We start from the raw sequence: 26,474 nt of genomic DNA, 5'->3' as shown, positions 1-26,474 counted from the left end.
ATTGCAGTGGAATACATCTCCCAAGCAGTGTGTCACAGGATACAGGTGTGCCAAGAGGCTGACCTAACCCTCCAGGTGGCAGCTGGGGCTAAGGCAGCCAGAGCCCCCAGGCCAACCTCCTTTTGCTCTGAGCAACCTTTTCCTTCTCCTTTTCTTCCAGTGTACATTCGAACTATTATCACTTCTTAATGTGTGCTGCAAAGTGAAAAAGGTTAGAAAACACTGGCTTGCCTTAGAGTATGCTTTAGGAAATAGTTCAAGACTACCCAACTTGGGTAACCTCTGACAGGGCAATTCCCCCCGCTGGGTGTTAGTTTACTCACAAGTATGGAGAGGTGGTCACACTAAATGATTCCTAATTTCCCTTCTAGTTCTACAGTTTAATTATTCTGTAAATTGTGAAATGCCCATAGAATATCCTAAAAAATAAAATTTTGTGAAGAAAAAAAGACAAAAATTTAAAGTGAGACTTGGAGACTGCTTAAGGTTTTTAGCTAATCCTTGTGTATTTAACAAATTGGACTAGGTGCCTGCTATGTGCCAGAGAACTGTGACTGATGGTGGGATTATGACTAAACCAGAGAAGCATATTCCCTGTTCTCTTCAAGCTCATAGTCCACTGGGAACCAAAACCCTCTTCCCCCCAAAAAGGCAGTTATAATTTAGTGAGATAAATACTCAGATGGTGAAAAACACAGTATGTTTGGGTATGTGATATGGGTCCCCATCCCAGCTCCTGTTAGGGAAGGTTTAGTGCACGAAGTGACATACAACACAAGACTTACAGAAAAGCAGGAGCTGGAGAGTGGGGTGGAGTGTGGGTGTGTGTGAAGCAGGAGTGGATGTTGTAGAGAAAGATGGCATTCTAGGCAGAGGGAACACCATCTGCCAAGACCCAGAGGTACAGTAACTTAAGACTATATGGCTGGGATTTTAAGCATTAATTCAAATAAAAGAGTGATAGGACACGTTAGGAAAAGCACTGTGGCTGCAGAGCGGAGAAGGAATTGAAGAAAGACAAGGTGGAAGTGGGACGATCTAGTGGCTGCTAAGTATATAAATACTCAGATTATATATTATATATTGGAAGAACCAGGGAAGGGAACGAAAAGCAGGGCTTAAAAGAGTATTCCTTTCAATTCTGCTTGGAGAAATAAAACAAGGCTTCCTAGAAGATGGGGCAGAGGTACGTCTTCAAGGATAGGAAAGAATACAGTAGCATCTTACCACCATTGTATTTTTATTTTTCTGATGTTCAGATTAAACTAGAACTCTGAATTCTAAAAATAAGGTAGGGAAAATGTGTTTAAAAGATTCTTGAAAAGGTCTCTTCATTTAAATCTACTTTCAGTAAAACTACTTTTCAACGCTAGTGCCTGAGAGGGCTTTTCAACAGCCTTCTTTACCTTTTAAGACGATCTGTCTAGGTGACAGATCCAGAATCTAAACTCCCTGCACATACACTTGTGATCACTCTAAACCCCGTATTTCTAGCTCGAACTTGGCCTTTATATCCACCTTCACATTAGGATTTCCACCTAATGTCCCACAAGGACCTCAAAGTCACTTTCTATTTGATTCTTTGCTGTATTCCTGCCAGAAAACCTAATACAGAAAGTCGAAAATAATGTTTGTTTATTGACGATTTAGATATTCTCTACTTTGAAATTCCTGTTCAAGTCTGTTGCCAATTTTTCTACTGGGCAATCTGTTAGTTCCCTCAGTCTTTTTAAGTATTCTATTGGTGTTAATTTAATTGGGTATTCTCTCCCACCAGATTAGAGAGGTAATATATCTCTTTCTTTTTTGTAAGCTTGACATCAAGCGCAACATTGACACAAGGTATGTCAAAATTCATAAGAATGAAATATTTATAAAATAATGTTAACAAAAATTCATAAAGAAATGCAAGATTGTGAAATGTGGAAAGAAAAAAAAAGTGTTCTTAAAACTGGGAGAGGAAAAGTGGGCAGGAAGTTGGCTTGCTCAGAAGCACTATAATAAGTTAATGTAATACAGAATCCAGAAAAGTATACTTCTAATTACATATATGAAAGACCATTTCTTAAAATTACATGATTATCAAAAGCAACAATGTCATTAGACTTCCAGAAAATTATTTTCAGGGTATATTTTATAATTAACACCTGAAAAATATTTTAAATTGAGTTTTACATAGTAAGTTCTTTTTAACATTATCCCTTTATACCCTGCAAAATAGAATGCACTTCACCATAGCAACAGTTCTATATCAACTCCTACTCAAGTTAGAAAAAGCATATGTAAAAGAATCGAACATTCTGGAATATTCCGAGGTGCTTGCTGGAATAAATCATTCCATTTATTTTGTAAAAACTTAAATATATGAGTTCAATGTTTCTTTAAAACATTCTTGTAATGAGGCAGAAAGCTATTTTAGTTTCTCAAATATTGCTTTATTAAATACTATAATACATTATTTAAAATAAAAAGGAAAAGAGAGAAAAAAAGAATAAAAAAAGGGACAAAAGAAACAAAAAAACCAATGTCAAGGATAACACCCTTGGGATCCAGTTGTTTGGTGAGCTAGAGAATGGGAACAGTAACAGGAAATGCTACCTAAGTAATTTATAAGTAGAATACAAACCAAGGTACTATATGTTACTTTCTGAAGAAAAGCTATAGCTGTTAGTATTATGAGAACTGAAAATTCTTATGTTCACATAATCTTTTAAGAGACCATCTTTTAGGAGACAATTTGTACTTACTAACTTTGATAAATTAAGTAATTTACAAATTCTCTGAGAATGAACAAGTTAACAGATACTGTGAATCAGGTTATATACTACCTAAAGTCTTTGTATGATAGCAAAATGTAACGCTAAACTAGATGTAATTCAAAGTATTTCCTTTCACTTATCACCCTTGTGGCTAGCCAAAGTCACCCTGAGCATATCTTTGTTATCCTTGCTCACTGCCCAAGATGGCTGTTATATTCCCAGCTCCCATGATGTTCTGGGCTTTCTTTCTCTGACCTAATTTCCAACTGCTCCCCTACATTTCAATTCTTCCATGGTCCTCTGAAAAATTCTCAGATTCTTCTATGTTTCTAACTTCCATGTTTAACATTTCCTTCATACACGGGCTTAGACCAAACCTGGCTGTTACTCCCCTGCAGTCCTCTCATGTGGAGGCTGAGCTTTCCTACCATAAGTGTCTCAGGGCTCAGAGGTTCTCCCATATCTGCTTTGTTAGGGCTTTGCCATCTCTATTTGTCCTCAGTTGCAGGCATTCACAAACCTCCAGGTCACCAGTCTCCATCCCTTGGAATCTGATACCTAGGCAACCTGCATCTTCCACTACAAATCCTGCTGTTATCTTAGATGATTTCAACGTTCACGTGGATGGCTCTTTCTCAAACCGTTTTTTGATCTCCTCATCTCCAAAGACCTTCTCCACTTTTGCTACTCACTTCAATGGAAATAACCTAGGGTATTTTCTCAGAAGAATACAACCTCTGAAATCTTAAAGGCATCTCATTCTCCTATAAGGCCTCTCTCACTTAACTATGCCCTGCATATTAATTCTTTGATCTCATTGCCAGGTTAATTTTACTCTATGTTGACAAAGACCTACTTCTTGACCAAACTCTAGGAAGGCTTCGCTGGGCCCTCTTCTTGCCTAAGCCTCAATCTTGCCGCATAAAAACTGCACCTTCTCAGCACCATCACATCACTTGCCCTCCCCACTAAGAGACCAGAATGAACATTAGCATAGTTTCTAACAGCTCAAGGCAACACCCTTAGGATGACCCCAGTTCCCCTTAAATGCCTGCCTTAGAAAGCACAATGCTGCCAGGAGAATTTACTGTGTGTTTCAGATGACACCTGATGATAGGCAGATGGGCCCCTGAACCTCTTCCTAGAGCAGTTACTTCAGAAGCTTGCAATTATAAATCCTTTCTCTGTCCCTCTGACATGTAAATCTTCTCCCACCTAGAACTGAGTTCTCAAGGACTTGAGAACCATCTCTTTGAAATGCAAACATTCAAGGACGTGAGAACCATCTCTTTGAAATGCAAACATTCAAGGAGATAACTCTCCCTTTCCTTCCCACTCCCTTGGGAGGGTATAAGCAAGCACCAGTTGCCAGATAGTAAACCCAGACAGATTTCACATTAACCAATCCGGGTTCCTTACTTTTTGTTAAGTCTCCACTTCCCTGAATCTGTTCGAGCCACTCCAACTCCTTTCCCTCATTCTTCCTTTAAACTGCTCAGTCACTCTGCACAAATTAAAGACGAGTTCAGTTCACACTGGACTCTTTACTCTATTCATAACAATATTACTGAATAAAATAACCCTTACTTAATTAGCATATGGCTTTATCTTTGACAATGTAACTCTAACACACACACACACACACACACACACACACACACACACACACACTCACACACTCACACACACTCCCACAAGTTCACTTTTTCCCTGGCTTCAGTCTTTTACTAGTACAACAGTATCCCCTTATCCGCAGTTTCACTTTTCACAGTTTCAGTTACCCGTGGTCAACACAGGTCCGAAAATATTAAATGGGAAATTCCATAAATAAACAATTCAAAAGTTTTAAATTGCATTCCGAGTATGGTGATGTAACCTCTTGCCACCCTGTTCCACCCCGCCCTGGGCACGAATCATGCCAAGCTGTACTGCTATCTTCTCAGCTATACCATAAGCCCTCTGAAGGCAAAGACTATCTCTGTCTTGCTTACTACTCTCTGGCCTAATACTTGCTTCACCATCTGGGGCTAAAGAGGCGGCACTCGGTATGTATTAAATGATTAAATAGTTAGGATCGTTAATGTTCTATAAGAGAACTCTAGCCCACATGACAAAAATTCTCATCACTGAAATCAGGTGAAGCATCTCTAACTCTTTCACAGAACATGTGAATTTAGTAGAACACAAGACAAAGCATATATCATACGACACACTAATAGGAATTTGCAACACTATGGTGTGATTCCACCCCATTAGCATTTGTGGGTATTTATAAATAGAAACAATTTTTACTGTTACCTAGGATAACTAATTAAGACTAATCCTTTAGTTGCTAAATCTTTCCCTCTACAGATCATCTTGCACTGGAAAGAGCACAAATTCCATATTTGGCAGTAAATATAAAACTATATAGCCAAGGATCAGTCCATTTAAAGCCAAAGTTAAAACTTCGGTAAATTTTAAAAAACGTTATTTAATGTTTAAAAGTTTGGGATCAATGGTAACACCTTTTACTTATTTTTTGGCATAATGTAGTACTTACTGATAAATTTGTACTATTGGGAACATACTGATCCTGTTCTCCCAGCAACACATCAATCACAGGATGCCGGCCATTTTTTATCATGATTTTCCTTTCTTCTTGTAAAGTTGGCCTGTAGAAAGAAGCATATTTCAATTGATAGCCATGAAAATAGCCTTTTAAAAAAATCTCTAAGTACAGAAAACTTCTGAGGCCAGTCTGTCAGACAACAAAACCTTAAACGTGGATTTTTAGAAACATACATCCAGATTAAGGCTTTGAGTATAAAAGTTAAACTTTAACTATAAAATAAGAATTGAGAAGACAACTGCTCTAACAGTGCTCTGAAACACAAAATTTAACAGAGTCTTGTGATGGCTCCACTACTGAGATCTACCTTTACAAGACCCTTTTTATTTTTTATATTTTTATTATTCTCTAAGCTATTTTCATTACTAAAAATTACAGTTCAGATTATTGCTAATAATTTTTAATAAGCATAATAAAGAAAATCATGTGAAACTATTTCTAGATGTTACATTAATATAAATTATGTGTTGAACTTGGGGACAGAATGCCTTAAAATTAATATCCTCTTTAATTAAAACATCTTTCTGTGGTTTTTGGTATCTTTTGGTACTTTTTTGGATATAAAAACTTTTTCTTTGCCTTGCTAGTCTTGTTTTGTAAGCTTTAATATTTCTGTTTTTATCTACAGCTTTATTTATCAGATCTTCAGCATTGTTTGGAAGCTGCTACATAGTTAGCTGTTCTCTGTCATTGAATATTTAGACTTCAAATTTTCATTGTTATAAACAATGCTTCAATGAACAAGCCTATACACGTGTCCATATGCATATGTCCGAGTGTTTCCCTAAGCTAGAGGAAATTCCTAAAGTGGAATTTCTAAGCTTTAGGGCATGCATATTTTTTAATCTTAATAGATAAGAGTAGCTGTATCAATTTACCTTCCCACCAGTGGGATATGACAATTCACTTGTTTTTTCATATCTTCACCTAAAGTTGGTATTATCAAACTTTCTAATTTTTAATAATGTTGTCAGTAAACTGTGTTATCTCACTGCTTTAATTTGCTCTCATTGATTACTAAAGTTGAACATCTCATCAATTTATTGGCCATTTGTTGGTCTTTTTCATTGTAACATACTGTCAATGACCTCTTCTAGTTCTTTGACTTTCTCATATAAGCACATTTCTGACCTTACTCATAACATCAAAAAATACTACTTTCTTAAACACTAAATTCTTCTTCAATATATCTGGCTAATAAAACCCCAAGAATATACACTCACATTTCTCAAATAAAAGTGACTAAAGTATATTCTGAGTAAACAATTTAAACCATCCTTTGGAAAGAGACAGTTGTAATTACAAGAAAAGTTTTTGAATTTTAGAATTCTAAAGAAAATTTTTATCTAGATGGGTTATGAATTTACTGTAAAAGAAAAAAATGAAACCATTTGTAAATGATATCAGTTTTAAAATAAAATCCTAGGTACTCTGCCAAGTGAAATCAATATATCATATTCATGACATTGATATGATTCCCCAGGAAGGTTTTCACTTTAGAATAAAATTTTTAGAGATTTGTTCTGCTCTAAAATCTATGCTGACTTATTCTGCTATCAAAACTACACAATGACAAAACACTTCCTGGTAGAATAAGAAGCAAATGATAATTTACAGAGCTAAAATGATACACTAGGATTGCATGCTGCCTAGAAAGAATGAAACATTGAACTTGAACAAATTCATTTTGTATTTTTAAAATTGTACCTTTCTCTTTTAATTGTCCTAGAGAAGCAGAATATAATCTATATTAGTAGAACAGTATGGTATCCAGAATACAGACTGAATAGAAAAATCTAGAATAAGAACTTATATCTAAAGTAGATAAAATATCTTAACATTTAGAAAGAAAATATTGCAATTATGTAGCCAAATAATCAATTTGAACTAAATATAATAGCTCGAATGCACTAAAATCTTTAAACAAGCTAGAAACCTAAGAGAAGAAAAATATAATTTTTGGCTACTTAATTACTACCTTAAAATGCATTTTACATCAAAGTTTCCTGTTTCATGGCTATTTACACTCAATTTTACAGCTGCTAAAAAAAAGATTGATTATATTACTTAAAGGCTATGGCATTATTTTTCATTTAAATTTTTTCGGATGGATTTTTCTAAATACATGACATCCAATTTGGAAAGTACGTTAGCATGTGAAATATTTCCTGATATTATCTTAACTGATAGAATAGGTGATTTGGAATAATACTATTGAGGACAAATAAAAAGTTGGATAAAGTATAGAAAGCAGCTACTTGAAGGCACCTGTTAACAAATAAGGAAGCAAGGAATTACCAGGCCGGGATCTGCGGTAGGACAGAGGCCTGCCGAGGGTATTTGCTGATTTCCAAGGGAATATCTGAGGCTGAGCACTATGGACAGCTCTGCTCTGAATTGAGATTCCAAAGGGCTGCATACCAGGCACAAGAGTATATTTAAGTAAGAACTGTACCCTTTGAATTTTTGAATCATCTCAAACCCAGATACAGATTAAGTGATGTCATTTTGTTATAGTGTCTTGAGATGTCCAATAGAAGAAAATGTGACTCTTTCCAAAGAAATATAATATCAAATTATTTCTACAAATGATTTTGCAAATACAATGCCCGTAAGATAATCAAAACAACCAGGCATTCAAAAAGATACACGAACAAAAACGAGCAGAAACAATGGACAATAATAGAAATAGACACAAAAGGACTCCAGATATTTGAATTATCAGACACAGACTTTAAGATAACTATGCTTATAGTGTTCTAAGAGACATTGAGTATTGACAAGGAACTAAAAATGATTTTTTAAAAGAAATTATTATGGGTATGAATGATAACAACCCTTAAGTTCAGATATTTTTATTAAAGACAAAGAATTTTTACAATACTTATTTCTTTCTGATTTTTGAATAACTAAACACCTTTGATTAATAGCTACTATTTACTAAGTGCTTATCATTTGCCTAGTCCTGCTTAGAAGTTTCATATATCTTTATCTCATTTAATCTATACAACATATCTGAGAGATAGGTACTATTTTGTCAATGCACAAACTGAGGATCAGAGATGTTAAGTAATTTGTTTAAAGTCAGCTGTTAAATAACCAAGCTACCATTCAAAATCCATGTCTATCTGATCCAAAGTCTACACTCTGAAGGATGGCTAAAAGAGAGATACAAATTACTTATGCGAATCAAATGGTCTCTTAATATATATATACACTGAAAGATGCCAAAAGAACAAGGAGAGGCATTAAACTGAAAAATCTAAGCCCAAACTTACATGCAGTAGGTAATCTAAAACTGTTAATTTTCTGGTGAGTCTAGGAATAGACTCATAGTTTTACAATGATGTAATAAGGAATATATTTTTACTCCACAGATAGAGTTCTTGCCCAAACTACATCTCAATAAAGAATTCCCACAACTTTAAGATTTATCCCATTTACTAATTCATAACTTTTCTTCTTACAACTTTATATGTGGATACCTAAGACTTAAATAAGAGTACATGGCCAGTTAGTGACAGAGGGTGGGCTAGAACCAGGTCTTTTGACAACAAAGCTAGATTCTGATTAATATTTCACACTGAAAATTATATATTATTTTAAATTATATATTATGTGTAATAATCTGTATGTTTAGGTGTACAAATAGATATACAGACAAACATACAGATATGAAATTTTCAATTTGGTGTAATGTAGCAAACCACACACCCATACATAATGAGAAGAGCTTGATCTAAATACACATTAAGTACACAGGCTGTAGCCAATTCTCTGCTTAATTCAGACACAGAAATCATTAGGAAAAATTTGCTTCGCAAACCTTGTGAACCAAAAAAGAACTATTAAGATTGTAATACATAAGGAAGAAATCAAGTCAGCTGAAAGTAGACTCATTCTTCCCAACTAGATTCAACTAGAGTAAATTTACATATCTCATTTTTACAGATGATTAATAGAATATAACTTTTCCCCATTTCCTGCAATGTAAAGTTTCAGCTCTAAAATGCCTATAGTTGACTGACAGAACAAATTTGTGTATTTGAATCCCTCTGATGTGACAAGAAATTAGGCAATAAAGAAAATGCAAAGACCTAATTTAAATAAAACTGTTGTGCCTGGCAGTCTGGATACACTGCATGCACGAATGGACAGCAAAACAAAATGAAAGAAAACAGCAAATTAAGTATATTTTGAGTCTATAAATGACGCAGCCAATCCTTCAACTCTCCTCTCACAAATAAATAAATGCTTTACATTAAACAAACCACTTTTTGACATCCACTGTGGGCACTATGCTAGCTACAGAGGACATTTAAATGTTAAAAAAAGATATCTGGCACAAACTAGAGAAGAAACCAAGACTTGAAGGAAGTGTGAACAGTGAAAACACATCTACTAATGAACTGTGTGCCACAACACTGATAGACAGTATCTCTTCCATTTTCTTTTTTAGTCCTCACAACAAGCCAGCAAGTTAAATATTCTCTAAATGTTTCTTAAATACATGAAAAAAATGAGGCTGTGAGATACAAATTAAATATTTGTGCCCCCCCCATTCATATGTTGAAACCTAATGTCTAATGTAATGATATTATTTAATGGCTAAGTATTTTTCCATCAGATTATTGTTTGTTGATGTTGGAATTTGTATTTACTAAAAAAGGAAACTTTTATTAAAAGAGAAAAAATAAATAATGTGATGGTATTAGGCGGGAGGGCCTTTGGGAGGTGATTAGGTCATATAGGCAGAGCCCTCGTGAATGAGGAAGTGCTCTAAAACAGAGACCCAGACAGCCTCCACAGGGCAAAGCCCACCAGAGCCACAGAGAGCCACCAGCATGAAATTCCAGCCTGGGGGAGCCACAAGAGCAAGTTGAAGTGCAGAGTGTTCAGCAGAGGTAAAGCCACCACAGAGAACCCCCTCAGAGGTGTGCCCAGGCACAGCGCCACCATGGGGGCAGGGTGGGCTGGAGCCCTGGGGGCCCAACCAATGCCCAGCAAAGCAATGGGAACAGGACTGCCACCCCAGAGGGTCTAGAAGGCAGGACCCACCCCTCACCACCAGAGAATTGACGACAGAGAATTAAACCAAAAGACTGGCTCAAGCTTAAGGTTTCAGAGGTAAGGAAGAGCAATTTGAGAGCAATTGAAAGCAATAGGGAGCAATTTGCCTCAGAATGAATCACCCATATCTGATTAAGATATTTAAATGAGGCTTTTATAATTATAAAGTTAAACATTATAAAGTATTCAAGTCAAAGTTAATAAATGAAAGGACTGCTCCTTTATAAAAATGTCGCCTATATAAACGTAAATATTGAAATACATAATATTCACCTCTAGAGTTACAGTGAACATTGTACTTAGTGATAGAGCAAGCAAGAAAAGAATTTTAAATCAAGCTATATTTGTATGACATTCAGCTTTACCAAGAGTCCACCATATTTAAATAATTTTAGTATTTTACAATAAAAACACTAAAATAGATTGAATAATGGCATCTGATCTAAAGTACTGAAACAAGGGGGAAATAGAAAATATATTACCTGCAGTAATCTCCTTGCTTAGCGACCTTGGCCAGGGAGAAAATGCAGTCAATAGTTGCTAGGTGATGTACTGCTTTACACAAGGAATGATAATGTTCACTGAAATTCCTACAAAAGCAACAACAAAAAGGTGAACAAAATGATTTCTTTGATTTATAAAAGCTATACAATAAGTAAGCACAAGCTAAAACAAAATAACCAGGCATATCCAGCAGTTAAGAGAGATGGAAATTACAGTGAACTACTTTCGTTTAATATAATAACTTGATTACTGAGGCTTCTTTTTGGTTCATTTGGATAGAATTATATATATTTAAAACAGCTTCTATACCAAGATATCTATTATTACTATCATACTGCACATTTGATCTGATCCATGACATTTTAACTTAGATGTAATTAACTCAAATGTAGCAATCATTTTCATTTATCTTCAATAAACTGCCCAGGTTCCTTTTGTGCTTCTCGTTCATAGCATCATCCGAATTAGGAATAACAGTTTCAATATCGTTCACACTGAACTGGAAGCTTCTCCATGGTAGAGTCCGTGTCCATCTGATTTACCGTAACGTCTAGACCACGACCTTGCCATAAACATTGTAATAAATTTTGTTGAATGCAAGTAAGAAGAAAAGTACTTTTTTCAGTGATCTGCACTTATCTTATTAATAGTGTATACTATTCATTAGATAATTAACTTCTGGATTTGTTTGTAAAAGATAATGGTCATTGCCTCAAATCTTTGGCTAATTAAACAGCTGATGGTCAAGAAGCTTTAGAGTCATTATTTAAAGACATTCAGAAAAAAATATAGGAATGTACACAGTTATTTACCTTTCTCTCTCTTTTTTTAGCTTGTTATCTCATTATCTCATAGCACAGGTATCCCTTACATCCTTTTAAAGAAGATCCCCTCAAAAGGAATAGAGTACTATGCTGAATGCTTCTCTTAAAACAGATTTCACTATTGTACTATGGGTTTCAGAAACTTTGAGATTTAGTCTGTTTGCTTCTTAAAAAACGGAGGTTTTTAGAGTGCTTTCTAGTTTGAAAAGGATATTCAGATTAAGCTACTATACGACCAGTTATTCCTATATTATCACTATATTGATTTTTTGGGATCTGTAATTTTGTATTTTTCTAGCAATATCAGAACAAGATATTCTATGTAAATGACTTTGTCAGATACTAAAAACATTTTAAGTATCCAGTTTTATTTCTGTATTAACTATTTGTAAATTAAAAATATATTTACAGTATATTTTATACTACTTTGCCTGAGTAGACAGAGCATAATGAATATAATTTACCTATTTCCCCCTGAATTAAAATTCATCAAAACAAACTGCAAAGAGCCATAAAAAACCCCAACTAGCCATGGCAATCTTGAGAAAGAAGAACGAAGTTGGAGGTATCACACTACCTGATATCAAACTATACTACAAGGCTACAGTAATCAAACAGCATGGTACTGGCATAAAAACAGATACATTGATCAATGGAACAGAACAGAGAGCCCAGAAATAAATCTACGCCTATATGCTCACTTAACATATGACAAAGGAGGTAAGAATATACAATGGGGAAAAGACAGTATCTTCAATAAATGGTGTTGGGAAAACTGGACAGATATATGCCAAGAAAAGAAGGTGGACCATCTTCTTACACCGTATACAAGAACAGATTCTAAATAGATTAAGGTCTTAAATGTTAAGACCCGAAACCGTAAAACTTCTAGAAGAAAACATAGGCAGTAAACTCTCTGATATTACTAACAGGAATTTCTTTTCAGATGTATCTCCTCAGGCAAGGGAAACAAAAGAAATAAACAAGTGGGACTACATCAAACTAAAAAGTTTTTGTACAGCAAAGGAAACCATCAACAAAACAAAAAGACAACTGACTGTTTGGGAGAAGATATCCACTAATGATACATCCAATAAGGGGTTAATATCCAAAACATATAAAGAACTTATACAACTCGACAACAAAAAAACAAATAATCTAATTAAAATGGGCAGAAGGCCTGAATAGATACTTCAAAGAGGAAATACAGACGGCTAATATTCATACGATAAGATGCTCAAGGTCGCTAACCATCAGAGAAATGCAAATTAAAACCACAATGAGATATCACCTCACACCTGTCAGAATGGCTATCATCAATAAATCAAAAAACAAGTGTTGGAGAGGATGCAGAGAAAAGGGAACCTCATACACTGTTGGTGGGATTGCAAATTGGTACAGCCGCTATGGAAAACAGTATGGAGGTTTCTCAAAAAATTAAAAATGGTTATACCTTTTGACCCAGCAATTGCACCTCTGGGTATTTATCCAAAGAAAATCAAAACAATACTTCGTAAAGATCTATGCACTCCAATATTCACGACAGCACAATTACAATAGCCAAGATACGGAAGTAACCTAAATGCCCATTAACAGACAATTGGATAAAGAAATTATGGTTCATATAGGCAATGGAATATTACTCAGCCATTAAAAAAATGAAATCCTACCATTTGTAATGACATGGATGGACCTAGAGGTTTTTATGCTAAGTGAAATAAGTCAGATAGAGAAAGAAATACCATATGACTTTACTTATATGTGGAATCTAAGGAACAAAAAGAACAAACTAATCAAAAACAGATTCGCAAATATGGTGGACAATTTGGTGACAGACAGAGGGGAAGAGGGTTGGGGAGCTGGGATAATGGGGTGAAGGGTTAAGGAAGTATAAGTTAGTAGTTGATAGAAGGGTTAAAGAAGTATAAATTCGTAGTTGATAGTTGGAACACGGCAGAGGGAATGCAGTTAGTACTAATATGATGGCTAGGTAGAGGGCCAGAGGAGGAAGGGAGCAACTGGGGGGATCATTTTATGAACTATATAGATATCTAACCAATGTACTGTATACTTGAAACTAATTTAAATAAATAAATTATATGTGTGTGTGTGTGTGTGTGTGTGTATATATTTAAACCATACCAAAAAAAACAACCACCACCACCTGTATAAATCTCATTAACATTAAGAGTCTGTGCAAAATCCCAAACACAAAGGAGAGTGGCCTCTGGAATCCGACAGACAGCACTCAGCTGCCACCTTTAAAATGCCTCTTAGGTTTTAAGATGCCACATGCTGTATGGACCAAATACTCCTGAGTGGTTGTCCAGTGATTATGCCTTGTCTTTTTAAATCTGACCACTCACTTACCCCTTTGGACTGTGGCCTATTCTGTTTCTGTTCTAATTACCATCCCATCTGGCCTTCCTAACCTGGCACTCTCTCTTTTGCCAGAGAATAGCCACAATTGACCTTTCTGCTCTTGACTCTCTGGGCTTGAGTGTCAAAGTACCTTCAGCACTAAAAAAGTCAATTTTTTTCTTACTCTCACTCCCTCCTTCTCAGGTCCTGTCACCACAACCCTAATTTGCTACTACCCAGAAGCCTTAGGTTGAGGGTAACTGTCCCTGACAATCTTCTAAACTTTTGGGATTGAAGTGAGTGGCATAGTTCTCAGTGGGTATCATTTCAGTTAAAAAAAAAAAAAAAAAAGGCAGAGAGGGATAAGGTAATTATTTTGATATGGACAATAATGTTCTTTTTTATAGCACCTATATTAATAAGATGTGAATAAAATTAAAATGATTATAAACCTTAAAGATCATCATCATAACTCTTACAAAGCCTTGTTTGACTTCTTGGTCTTTGTCCATTTGCTATATTTTGCCAAATTTCAAAGAGATTATCCATACTTAGAAAAATGACAACCTGAGAAATGGGCAATTCAGATAACAATCTGATAGACTGGATTTGTGTCATAACAACATGCAATTCCATCACTAAGCCACCAGTCAATTTAAGGATGAAGCCAAAACATTATAATTTAATCTCTGATCAAAAGATATTGCTAATCCATGGGAAATGGATTAAGACACTTGGGTTCTAAAGCTATTATGACCGTTTACCATCAGAGGTTGCTCAATGACATCTCAAGTTAATAAAAATGGAAAATATTCTTTCTTTTATTTATAAATGCATTTCTAAAATATTTAAACTACTGTATGAGAGATAATTCCATTTTTCAAGAATTTGCAATTGAGAAGATTATTCAATATCCACAGCCCATTTCCTAGAACACAAAAGAAGAGACATGTTTTTTGAGAGAGGGTTCCATTTAGAGTTTCTTACAACCTTAATTTCTTGCAATATTTTGATAAAAAGTAATATGACTAATGCACAACAGTTATTATCTCAGTAGGAGACAAATACACTTGTATAGCTGGTATTCAATCCTCTGGTGTTAGGTTCATTGAGGTTAATAATTTTTAAATAACATCATATTCACGCCATCTGGCATCTCAACTAATAGAGTGCATAACAGTCAATGCTGTTCTCAAGTGGGAGCTCTAGTTGCAAATGCTCTAAATTTCAGCTAGTATTCTCTTTTTAGATAAAAAAACTTTAATACGTTTTTCTTATTTTGAAAGTAATATGTCTATTATAGAAAATTTTGAAATTACATATTTGTAAATTAAAATCTCCAGTTATTTTACCATCTAGAAATAATCAAATATTTGAGACTACATATTTTTATGAATAGACATTTCTCCAAAAAAAACACACAAATGGACAAGAAGCATATTAATAATATAATAAACATTTATATTTCATTATTTAAATTCTAAAGATTCATATGCTATGCATATATGTGAATTTACACATACAGATTTGTATCATATTTTAATACTGTTTTGCATACTATTTAACACGGTGATATGTTTTATCATATTTTAATTACTGTTTTGCATTCTCTTTACTAATATATCATGGGTATCATATTCTTCTGTTATGTCATATTTAACATTAGCTCACTCTTAGCAGCTCTCGACTACATCAAAACAGTGATATGATGAAAGCAGAATTATCCTGGGTTAATCTGGCAGCAGAGCCAGTCAGAGGGCTGATATGATAAAAAAGGTATGAGGTAATGTTGGGGTGCTAGATGAGAAAAGGAGACGAAAAGGCATATTAAAGAAATACTTCAAAGGGAAAAAAGACACACGGGAATTTGATAACAGCTAAAGAGACTAAAAAGAATAATCAAGGATAATGCCCAAGTTTTTAGCCTGGAAGACCTGAACTTTCTTTAGTCTAGATGATACAGGGAGAACATAACCCAGATTTATAAAATCATGTATGTACTATGAATAGAATGAATATGAATTACCTCACCAAATCCTAGGACCCTAGAATGTGGCCCTTGAAACTTTAAAGGAGTAGCCTAATTTTCATGTTCTCAGCGATACTACTAAGGGAAAAGCTAGGAAAACTGAGAGACTCAAGGGCTCTGAAAACCCTCAAAACAGGAAACTGAAAGTAAATTGAAAAGAAACTGAATAAACCAATTTCCATCCTTGGATCCAGGAGTCTGAGTCGAGATAACCTAAAAAGACTCAGGATAAGTAAATTAGAATCTCTTTCTAATCCTATAATTCAAGACCCCTCTAGGCAAAAAGAGATGATACTAATCTTTTAAAAATTGTCACATATCTTTTGTGTTCTTTTTTTTTTCACTTGTCAGATTGGTTACTTTAAATGGAATAAAGCTCCTTGAAGGACCTCACAGAATACATACCGTTTAAGTTTATAAAGATAAAGATTAATAGAGGGATTTCTGTTTAGAGTGACGCCTACGAATTCATCACGGGCAGGCTTGATAGCCTGATGGTAAGGGGTACGCACCCCACTGCCAGACACCCCGGCTTGAATCTGGGCTCCAGTCTTTAACCTTACGACCAACTTCTTATTTCCGCATCTGACTTTATTCATTTATAAATTGGGAGTGATGATAATACTTAATTCCCAGGGTTCTTGTGAGAAACAATCAGATAGTATACATAAAGTGCTTAGTGGTCCAGAGCCAATGTCTACGGACTCATGAAAGTCAAATGCGCACATCTCTCCCAAACTCCTGTCCAGCAGTAGCTTAAAATCAGTCATGGTGGGAGTATTTACACTTTAGAAATCAGCAAATACTACAAACACTACTACTGTTCCAGGGCTAGCTGTTAATCATTTACCAGCACACTACTGACTTAAGCTTGTCAATATGAATGCATGAATATTAATAAATCTAGAATTTGAGATATTCTTTAAGACAAAGGCAAGTACTCTTCAAAACATCTCATATTACAAAAAAACAAAAAGGTGGGGGACTATTCTAGAATTAAATAGAATAAAGAGAGATAATAACCAAATGCAATGTATAAAAGATGATTAGATCTTTTATTTAAAAACTTGAGGAAGGAAATTGAGAAAATTCAATGTATTCTTAAATTGATAGTAATTTCTCAGGTGTGATAACAGTATTAAGATTATATAGCATAATGCATTTATTTTAGAAGATCTATGCTTAAGTGTTGTCTAAAACTTCCAAATGTTTCTGGAAAAAAAAGTGTATGAGAGAGATATGAAACAAATACAGCAAAATGTTAACACTTGATAAATCTAGGTGAAGAGTACATAGGTGTTCATGTCAACTTTGTCACAGATTTAAATTTTTTAAAATAAAAAGAAGGGAAATATTTTTTTTAATTTAATTAAATGGAGATAATAAGAACCGCTAACACGTATTTGTCCAACGCTGAAAATGTTAACCCTTTATATAAGAACAGTAAACAAAGTCCAAGGTGGGATTTCAAAAGGTGACTCTACTAAACATCCTTAGCAACAAAATGTTAGTACAGTAACAATAAGTATATTTGGTATCTCACCAAAAACTTAGATGACCTTACATTTCAATAGATTAAAAATAAAATCAGAGAACACATGTACTCAACTATTTCATGGCAGATCACAAACAATAATCTCTACTTTTCTTTCTGATGGAAAGATTTTCCGGTCTATTTCTCATAGCAAAAAGTCAGATTATATTTTTCATTGTAAACTCACTCTAGAAAATCAAGCCATTCAGCATTGCAGTCAAGGACTAGCTGCTCCCGGAGCTGATTCAGATGTCTGTAATTTTCTACAACAAAAGGAGAGTGAAAGCGGCTCACAGCTTTTGTGCTAGAAGAGAGGGAAAAACACAAATAGGAAATCAAGGTTACTAAGGAATCAGCAGTGCCATCACTTCAGAAAATTAAAGCAGTTATTTATTATTCTCTGGTGAACATGGAAAGTAAATAGCTGTAAATAAAGAACATTCTTTAATTATGGCCCTGAACTCTATTGATTCCTAAGATCTTCATTGTAAATAAAGTACTTGGAGTTCATAGGACTTTGCTGGGGAAGCTTTTAAAATGCATTTCAAATTATATCCATATGGCAAAGTCAAAGTTTAGAATTTTCATTTCAGAAGCAGAAAGCTTTTTTCTCTAACTTATACTAAATAAAAACACTTGCTGTTTATAAAAAAAAAAAAATCAGAAGCAAATACAGCAAAATAAGTCCTGACAAAGCTGGGAGGTGGATACATTGGTAAAGGTCATATTATTCTTTATATTTTATACTTTTCTGTATGACTGAAGCATTTCGGTGAAAAAAATAAAAATATAAAGCATTACAAAGAATAGCAATGCATTAATTCAGGAAGCAAAGAGGAGTTCTTCACGATCTAAGTGTAGATTCACAGTGACCCTGGATGGGAAGAAACACCATGTGCTCCTCCTCCAGACTTACGTATAATCTCTGCTCTTATTCAAGAAGCTGTAGAGTACACTGCAGGGAGCTCCAAACCTGCCACTTATTGGCTAGCTATGTAACTCTGGGCAAATATAACTGACCTTCTCTAAACATCACCTTCTCCATCTATAAAATGGGGATAACAGCGTCTACCTCATAGGTACTGTTGAGAGGATCAAACAGACAGCACTTAACAGAGTATCTCTATCATGAGTTAGGAGTTGTTCTGTGGTGATAGTGGTGGTTGTTACTGCTGTTGATGTTATTACTAGGATGAGACCTTCAAGGAAAAATGGTCAGAGTTGAGTGACAGGCAAGTGTACTCTGATCTTTGTTTGCTCCTCAATCGGTGATACGCTGTCACAATTATCCTTAATTTGGCAATTTACTGGACTAGGGGTAGGCCTTTTGCGTTCAAAATACAATTAATTATATTCTAACCTATCCCTATCAAGACTCCAATGGCCAAAGAACAAATAAAAAATTACAATGAACCTTCCCCAAACCATCTTATTTATTCATTCAATTTACAACACTGAATTTTTAGAAGATTTACGCTTTGCTTGTTGCTTTTAAATTATGTCATCTAGATTTCTACGCAAACATATTTATCACAGCTTTCTCTTTTGACAAAACTCATTTAGTGAGATATTTCCATTATTGTTCTAGATGAACTAACATGATTTTTAGTAATTTCTCTTCATAAAGCATATTTCCATTCATTAGCAGTAGTATAGGACAAAAGAAAATAAAGAAAAAAATGCCCACAAAAAGAAAACAATATCTCCTAAAATCAACAATACCCAAATCTCAATTACAACTTCTGGTAACATAGAGAAAAAAAAGGATGGTATTTAGAGCTAAAGAAACCTACAAATGTGTCTTCAGCATCCTTTGACAGTGGCAATGGATAACAGTTTTCTTCTTTAGTTAAAATAATAAATTTATAAGCATTCATACATCATGTCAAGATTTTCTTCCATCCTTAACATAGAGTTCCTCCATACCATCACCAGCTACTAGCCCCTCTTCTACTAAGGCAAATGTAACATTTTATCTCAAATTCATGCAAACATATTAATAAAAGTAGTAATAAATATTCCACAAAGGATACTGCTCACAGGAGGATATACTTCTCTAATATCACTTCTTTAAATGAGTCCCCTCTCTTGGGGATTAATGCCTAACCAAGGAAAAAAGGCAGATGTAGTTCTCTAATTTTGTTCTTGATTAATTTACTTTCATCAATTCATGAATAACTCACAAAAGAGAAGATGTAATGAACTATTGTAACTATGTGCCACAGAAAGCATTAAGAATAAAGAAAGGCAGAGCTCAGTGAAGTAGAAAATGAAATTTAAGCTTCTTAAAAGAAATGTCAGGTATAGCATTCATCAAGAAGTTCAAGCAACCAAATTCATCTTATAATTGAAGTTTCCTCAACTTTTTTCCATTTCATGTGTTTAAAGTGTACTCTGAAGTATAAGAATAAAATAGTAATTTGCAAAACAAGAAAACAAATGTTACAAATAAGATACCTTTTGGAAAAAATGTTTTAAAATCAATGATAAAAAGCGTTTAGAATAATTTTTTCTTCGGTTAAAAGTTCCATTAAAAAAAAGGGGGGAAGAATTGCTTTTCATGTCAGGATGTGGTTATTATCGGTCAGTGGCATACAGCTATACAGATGTCATTATAACTCATATTAATTTAAAAAATGTATTTTTAAACCTACCTTCCAACCTTAATCCAATCAGCTGGTATACAAGATACGGCAGAGTTCTTTATTTCAATCATAAACTAAAATAAATATAAATGAAAGATATTTAAATGATTAGTCATATTTTTAAAGCTTCCTCAAAATTGTGCTAAATATTAATCATAAATAGTAAATATTCTAAGTATTCTAAATAAATCCAGTATTGTTCTTGGGAGAGTTTGTATATGTCCATCCAACTAAATGTTATTAATTAGGGTTTCAATACTTGAGATAAAGTATAATTTGCATGAAGAAAAAAGTCTGTAATAAAGGATATGATTTAGCACTTTAATGTTTGTAACATCATTTTGTGCATACTATGAATGGTGATTTTTTTCAATAATGACTTATTTCATTTATTAGTACTCACTTAAGAATTCTATTACTCGGTAATAAGACTGAATTTCTAAGCACATAAAATTTTTAAATGTTCAATTATTAGACGTTACGCAAGTTTGAGATAAGGTTCCTCCCCTATTCTGAACAGGAGAATTTATTATAATACTTTTTATGCAAGGAATTTAAGTCCTCTAAAAGTTTCTTCATAAAGAAAGCACTGATTTCCCCAACTATTAAGGGAGAAGATATTTCTTCCTATGAATATTTTCTTTAAGTATTCACCTATATGAACCTTAACTTTATGGATCCAACTGTGCTCTACAAAATAGCTTTTCTGAAATCATCCAGGAAGTAAGTGAAATCAAGTTCTTTCTCTCACACCTTTCATTTTTAGCATTCATAATATATCATTTCATCCTGTTTACATTCCTGTATTGTCATGAAATTCAATGTTTTATTTAAATAAATAAGTTTATTATGTACAGGATAGAACCCAGAACTCTGTGGCTGCTGGAAAAATTCCACGAAATAAATATCACTGATGGGAAAGATAAAATCACTTTTAAACTATGCTAAAAAAATTCCACTTAAATATTATTTTTAAATGTTCTGTGAGAGACATGTTGGTCTTTTTATAAAAATAATTCTGGTAAGAGCTATCCATGCCAAAGGCAAACAGAAAAATTTGGGAACACATTGGACCACTAATATTTGGGAAAGACACATCTTGATCCACAATGACTAACACAGAGCTCCACAGGAGTTACTGCCTAAGGGATGGTGCAAATTTTGAAAAGAAGCCCACTCTGCCTCAGTGAGGTCACTGGGCAGCCAGCAAGGCTGGTTTACTTAAGTAACTTGCCATTAACATTGCAGCATCAAGGATCTGGATTCAAGTCTGTACCTTACACAAGCTACAAACTGCTATTGGTCACAGCCTTTTGGAGCAGCTTATAAATGGTTTGGAGCATAACTGTTCAATTTGTAAGTATCGAGGTTCTACCTTAAGGACCACAGCCCCTCAAGCAAGCCATGTGTAGAGCCAATACAGGATGAAAACGGAATGAGAGTCAGGAAAGTCCACATGGACTTCCTGCCGGTTAAACCCCTGTGTCACTTGCTCAGACAGGGGCTGATCCTATGTGTCTTTTTTTCTTTCAGTCGTCCTAGGTTTTCAGCCTGTGTTTCTCCTCAGAATTGTTATTAAAGAGCAGTTTTGTTTTATTCTACACTGGTTATGGAAGAGGAAAGTCTCTATTTCTTTTTATAAACATTCTAAGAATGAGCAGACAGGTCTTTTGTTTAAGGATTTTATTGCTAAAGAAAGGGAAACTAAAACTGGAAATTAACATTTATTTCAGAAATCTTAGAAAATTCTCACGGTAACTTTCCCTGCTCTATAGTTGATTTTGTTTCTTAGGTGTTGATGTGAGAAGTCTACCTTGATTTGTTCTAGCAATCTCTCATATTCTTCTCCTGAGATCCAATCCTGTCTTGATTAAATGTCGGATATTGTTACTCAAACTATTGCCTGTGGTACCACTGGACTGGCATCATTGCTAACTTTGCTGTAATTCTTAACTCACCCCAGAAACTATTTTGTTTTTCCAACATCACACTTAACCCATTCCTACATCTCCCCCTTTTCTTTCTCACTCTCTCTTAAGAATTTTAAACTATTTTTTTAATGAAGAAATAAGATTTAACAGAGAATGCTTTCCACATCTTAAACATACTAAGCAGATATCTGGATATGAAATGTTGTGCATTAATAAATTTTTTCCTAAAGATTTCCAATACTTTTTTCCTTCTCCTTAAGAATAATAATACTTATCGATACTTCCCCAAATCTAAATATCACCCCATATCCAATCCATATTTGATTCAAGATTAAGAGAAAATTCTCCGTATAATAACAAGATCTGTATACCATGTGGGCTGCTTTTAAAAATTACAAAAGTTCCATGCATAGAAGTAAAACTTTAGACAGAACAGAAGGGTGTAATAAAATAAGAAGCATGTATATATAAAATAAGGGTTTTCCTCTCTTCCCTTCCTCACTTGTCAGAGGCAATCGCATTTGACAGAATCTATTCTCAATCCTTTAAATATCCCTAAATAATTTGCTGCTACCTGTAATAGAATCTTTTAAACAAAATTTGATTATGACAATGCTGAATATTTAGAATTTATGTGGTGTTTGAACAGAATCACTAATTCTCAAAAAAATGATGTGATTCTGCATTAATGTACTATGAAAATTCTAGAGGATTTTAAAAACCAATAAGAATTCATTCTACTGTTAATAACTGAGAAATTTCTTGCCTCAGATTCATCGCCTTAACCTAGTAAAGGTTAAGTAAAGAATAATATGATAATTTGTCTCCCTCCATAATCAATTGTAATCCAATTACTTGATCTCCATGCTGTGCTTTTTCTTAAACTTTAATGCTATATTCATAAAGAATAACTAGTTTACTATCCCCTCTATGAATTCTTGATTATTTTTTCTATTTTTACTTAAAAAATGCCAATGGAACTCAAGAGTATCTTCCCAAGACTTATGTTTTATTTTAGTTGAATAGTACGAGCTCTAAAACGTCCAGATTTTATCAAATAAAATACATGCTGTTGATAATCCTTTGTGTTAATATTCACACATAGAGTGAAATATAACATGGTAGAAAGACTGGAGTCAGGCAGACCTGGGCTGGAATTGAGCTTCTGACTTGCGCAACTTACCTACCTATTCCAGTTCTCTTTCTAAAAACTGGACTAAACCCGTCTTGTGTTGCGACAAGGATTAAATTAGATAATATATGTAAAGTACTTAGAAATGTACTGGGCTTTAACAAGTGCCTAATAAATGGCAACCATGTTGTTGTTGTTGTTGTTACTTGAGTAATATTTGTATAATATTTTCTAATTAGAAAGCACATTCATGTATTTTAACACAATTGGTCTTCCTGGTAGTCTTACGACAGAGGTGACACAGCATGTAAGTGGTAGAATTGGCACTTACACTGAGCTTTCCCCATTGTAATACCAGATAGCTACTTTTCTACTACATATTTTTTATTCATGTTATCAAGCAGTTTTGACCATCTCATTTTCAACACATTGCCAGAATAGTGGCACTTAGGTCATGATTGCACGGTAAAACCACAACATACGATTAAGTATTCAGTATTTTCCTGTTCAGGGGGTGGAAAACCAAGCATAAGTACTGTCAAATCACTTTTCTGTTATATAATTATAAGTTCTATGTAAAATACTTTATGAAATATCTGCCCAAGTATAATACCTTAATAATTTTAATCCAGGAAACGGGCTAACTTAATTAATGGTCTATTAAATGGCACAAGATTAACAAACATTTTAATAAAGATTATAACTTACTGTAGAGCTTATTTCAAACAATCACATAAATCAACAATCTTTTGGCCAGATATATAAAGCAATGTTCATCCTATAGAAATTATTCACAAATATCCTCATCTGCTATTTTAACAAAGGAGAATTTCTCAAATTCCTTCACAGGTGGAATCTATATATTTATTAAACACAAGATACGAAAGTAGAATGCCTCAAGACTCAGAACAGACTAACAGGTAAAAGCATACTTTGTCCTATTTCTCATTCAGATATTAAGATCAAATTTTAAACAGAAGTACACATACCAATAATACATTGAAACACCACCACAATCTTATAGAAGACTCACTAAACATAGTTTCTCACTATAGTTCTGTTTTTGTTTATTTGCTTTTTGTTTTTTTAGCAGCTATCCTAACTTCAGAATGAAGTCCTGCCATTTAACCACTGTTCCATCGAATCAACCCAAGTGGTTCACTGTGCATCATCTCATCATCTGCAAGCAGGAGCCACAGACTAACTTCTCTCTCCTGGATTTAGGGTAAGTGAATTCCATAAGTTAATATCTACAATAGTCAAGGTTTTCCATAATATAATTTCAACAGATAACATTAAAACACATGTAACAGTAAGTTTCATGATTTTACCAAGAAAATACAGTACATAACAAACAAAACACTTATTAAAATAATTCTTATTAAAACAAGGTATTATAACATATTTCTAAGGAACAAAACAGAAAAACTGAAAAAGATATTTTCATCCTATCCTCATATTTTTGTTTACATTTTAAAATATCTTTTCTACTTTGGGAAAACTAATGCAAAATAAAAGTATGTTTGACATTACCTCCTGTCCTGATACTGTCACATATTGTGCAGAAGGATTTTTTAGTATTTTTCGTATTTCTTGCAAATGTATTTGGATCTTGTCAGTAACCTCTTGAATTTCATCCTTTCTCCTTTTTATCAAAGGGAAGTCAGAAAGGTCTTTGAATAATTCAGTTTTATCTCCAATTCTAGAAAATGAAAATACATACATTGAAGTATATAACTTAAACCAATCATCAATTATTTTTCGCAGCAGGATGAAAAACCAAAGGGTTGGAAGTCAGGAAAATTGCCTGACTTTTATGGGTAAGGCTCTTAATTTATGAGTAAGTTTCTTAATTTCTCTGAAGACAGACAAAATAACACTAACATTTTTGTTTTGCAAGTTCATGATTCCAATGGTAAAACCAAGAAATAAAATTAAATATTTGTTGTTTGCCTATTCAGAAAATAAACACGAATATAAATATTGCCAAAATTTCTCTCTTTTATGTAGAGTTCTTGGTGAGATGAACTGTAAAATGACTAGATCTTAAAGGATAAGTTTGTTTCTGTAGTTTCTAAATATAAGGCCATCCCTGGATGTCTAATAAATGAGTACAAGATGCCATCTGATGTCTATTTTGGGATTAATAAACTGCTACTGCTTGCTCTGTCTGGACTATCTTTTCATCATCTGAGTAAGTAAGTACCACCTCTGTCCTGGATGATGAACTGCCTAAATTTCAGACATTAAAATGTTACTTCTAGCTGTAACGTAAAGCCTTTAGTATCTAGTCACAATTCTAATTTCACATGCAACTTCTTTTATTATTTCTATTGAAGCTTAACAATCCACACATCAAATGGCAAATTCATTAGGACAAGCCAATTAAAACTTTCACTGCTGGAAAGGAAGAACTTGGGTCTGCTACTTACTTGGCAGCTTGTTCATTAAGTATCTTTAAGTAATGTTCCACTGGACTGAGAAGTTCAGGAATTTCTAAAATAAATGTCTGGAGCAAATCTGACTGAACGTGGGAATTAACAGCAGGTATTAATGCTTGAAATTCTGACTTCAGGTGATAAAGGGCTTTGACAATCAAAAAGAACTCTTGTGTAGAACACTGAAAATAAAAATATTTATAACTTAAATAATGTTACATAAAAATGAAATTTAAAAGTGATCTTTTTAAAGTTACAATCAAAATAAAAGAAACCTTTAATTTATTCTATAAACCAGTTATTTGAAATAAAATACTGTTGATATCTTCTAAATGTTAAATTGATATTTTAAATACTTTATGAAACAATATTTTAAAGCTATAAGGAAAATAATTTGAGACAGAGGTAGTAAAGTCAATGCTTGCTCAGTATGTTTTCAAATACACTGACCATATAGCAAAAATATAGTAAACAGTGTCAAAAATATAAAGGGCAATTCTGGGGAAATATTTGATATGAGAGATAAAGGGCAAAATTCCCCCACATATAATGAGCTCTTAGAAATCTTACATGGAAAAGATAAATAATCCGAAGAATATGAACTGAATATGCTGCTCACAGAAAAAGAATGTCCAA

At 33.9% G+C, this 26,474-nt stretch overlaps 1 protein-coding gene across 3 annotated transcripts in view; it reads right to left on the bottom strand.

The window, feature by feature from the left end:
- Nucleotides 1–26,474, bottom strand: part of MSH3 (mutS homolog 3) — a 125,231-nt gene that overhangs the window by 29,631 nt on the left and 69,126 nt on the right. For all 3 annotated transcript variants that reach the window (XM_006913187.3, XM_025047666.1, XM_025047667.1), the window contains 6 exons: nucleotides 25,833–26,020; nucleotides 24,934–25,102; nucleotides 20,347–20,411; nucleotides 17,880–17,996; nucleotides 10,923–11,030; nucleotides 5,302–5,413 (listed from right to left, as the gene is read on the bottom strand). In XM_006913187.3, coding sequence (XP_006913249.1) covers nucleotides 5,302–5,413; nucleotides 10,923–11,030; nucleotides 17,880–17,996; nucleotides 20,347–20,411; nucleotides 24,934–25,102; nucleotides 25,833–26,020 — 759 coding nt within the window. The remainder of the gene's footprint in view (nucleotides 1–5,301; nucleotides 5,414–10,922; nucleotides 11,031–17,879; nucleotides 17,997–20,346; nucleotides 20,412–24,933; nucleotides 25,103–25,832; nucleotides 26,021–26,474) is intronic.

The sequence above is a fragment of the Pteropus alecto genome, unplaced genomic scaffold (genome assembly GCF_000325575.1).
Source record: "Pteropus alecto unplaced genomic scaffold, ASM32557v1 scaffold20, whole genome shotgun sequence".
NCBI lineage: Eukaryota > Metazoa > Chordata > Mammalia > Chiroptera > Pteropodidae > Pteropus > Pteropus alecto.
This window is presented reverse-complemented; position numbering and strand designations above follow the sequence as displayed.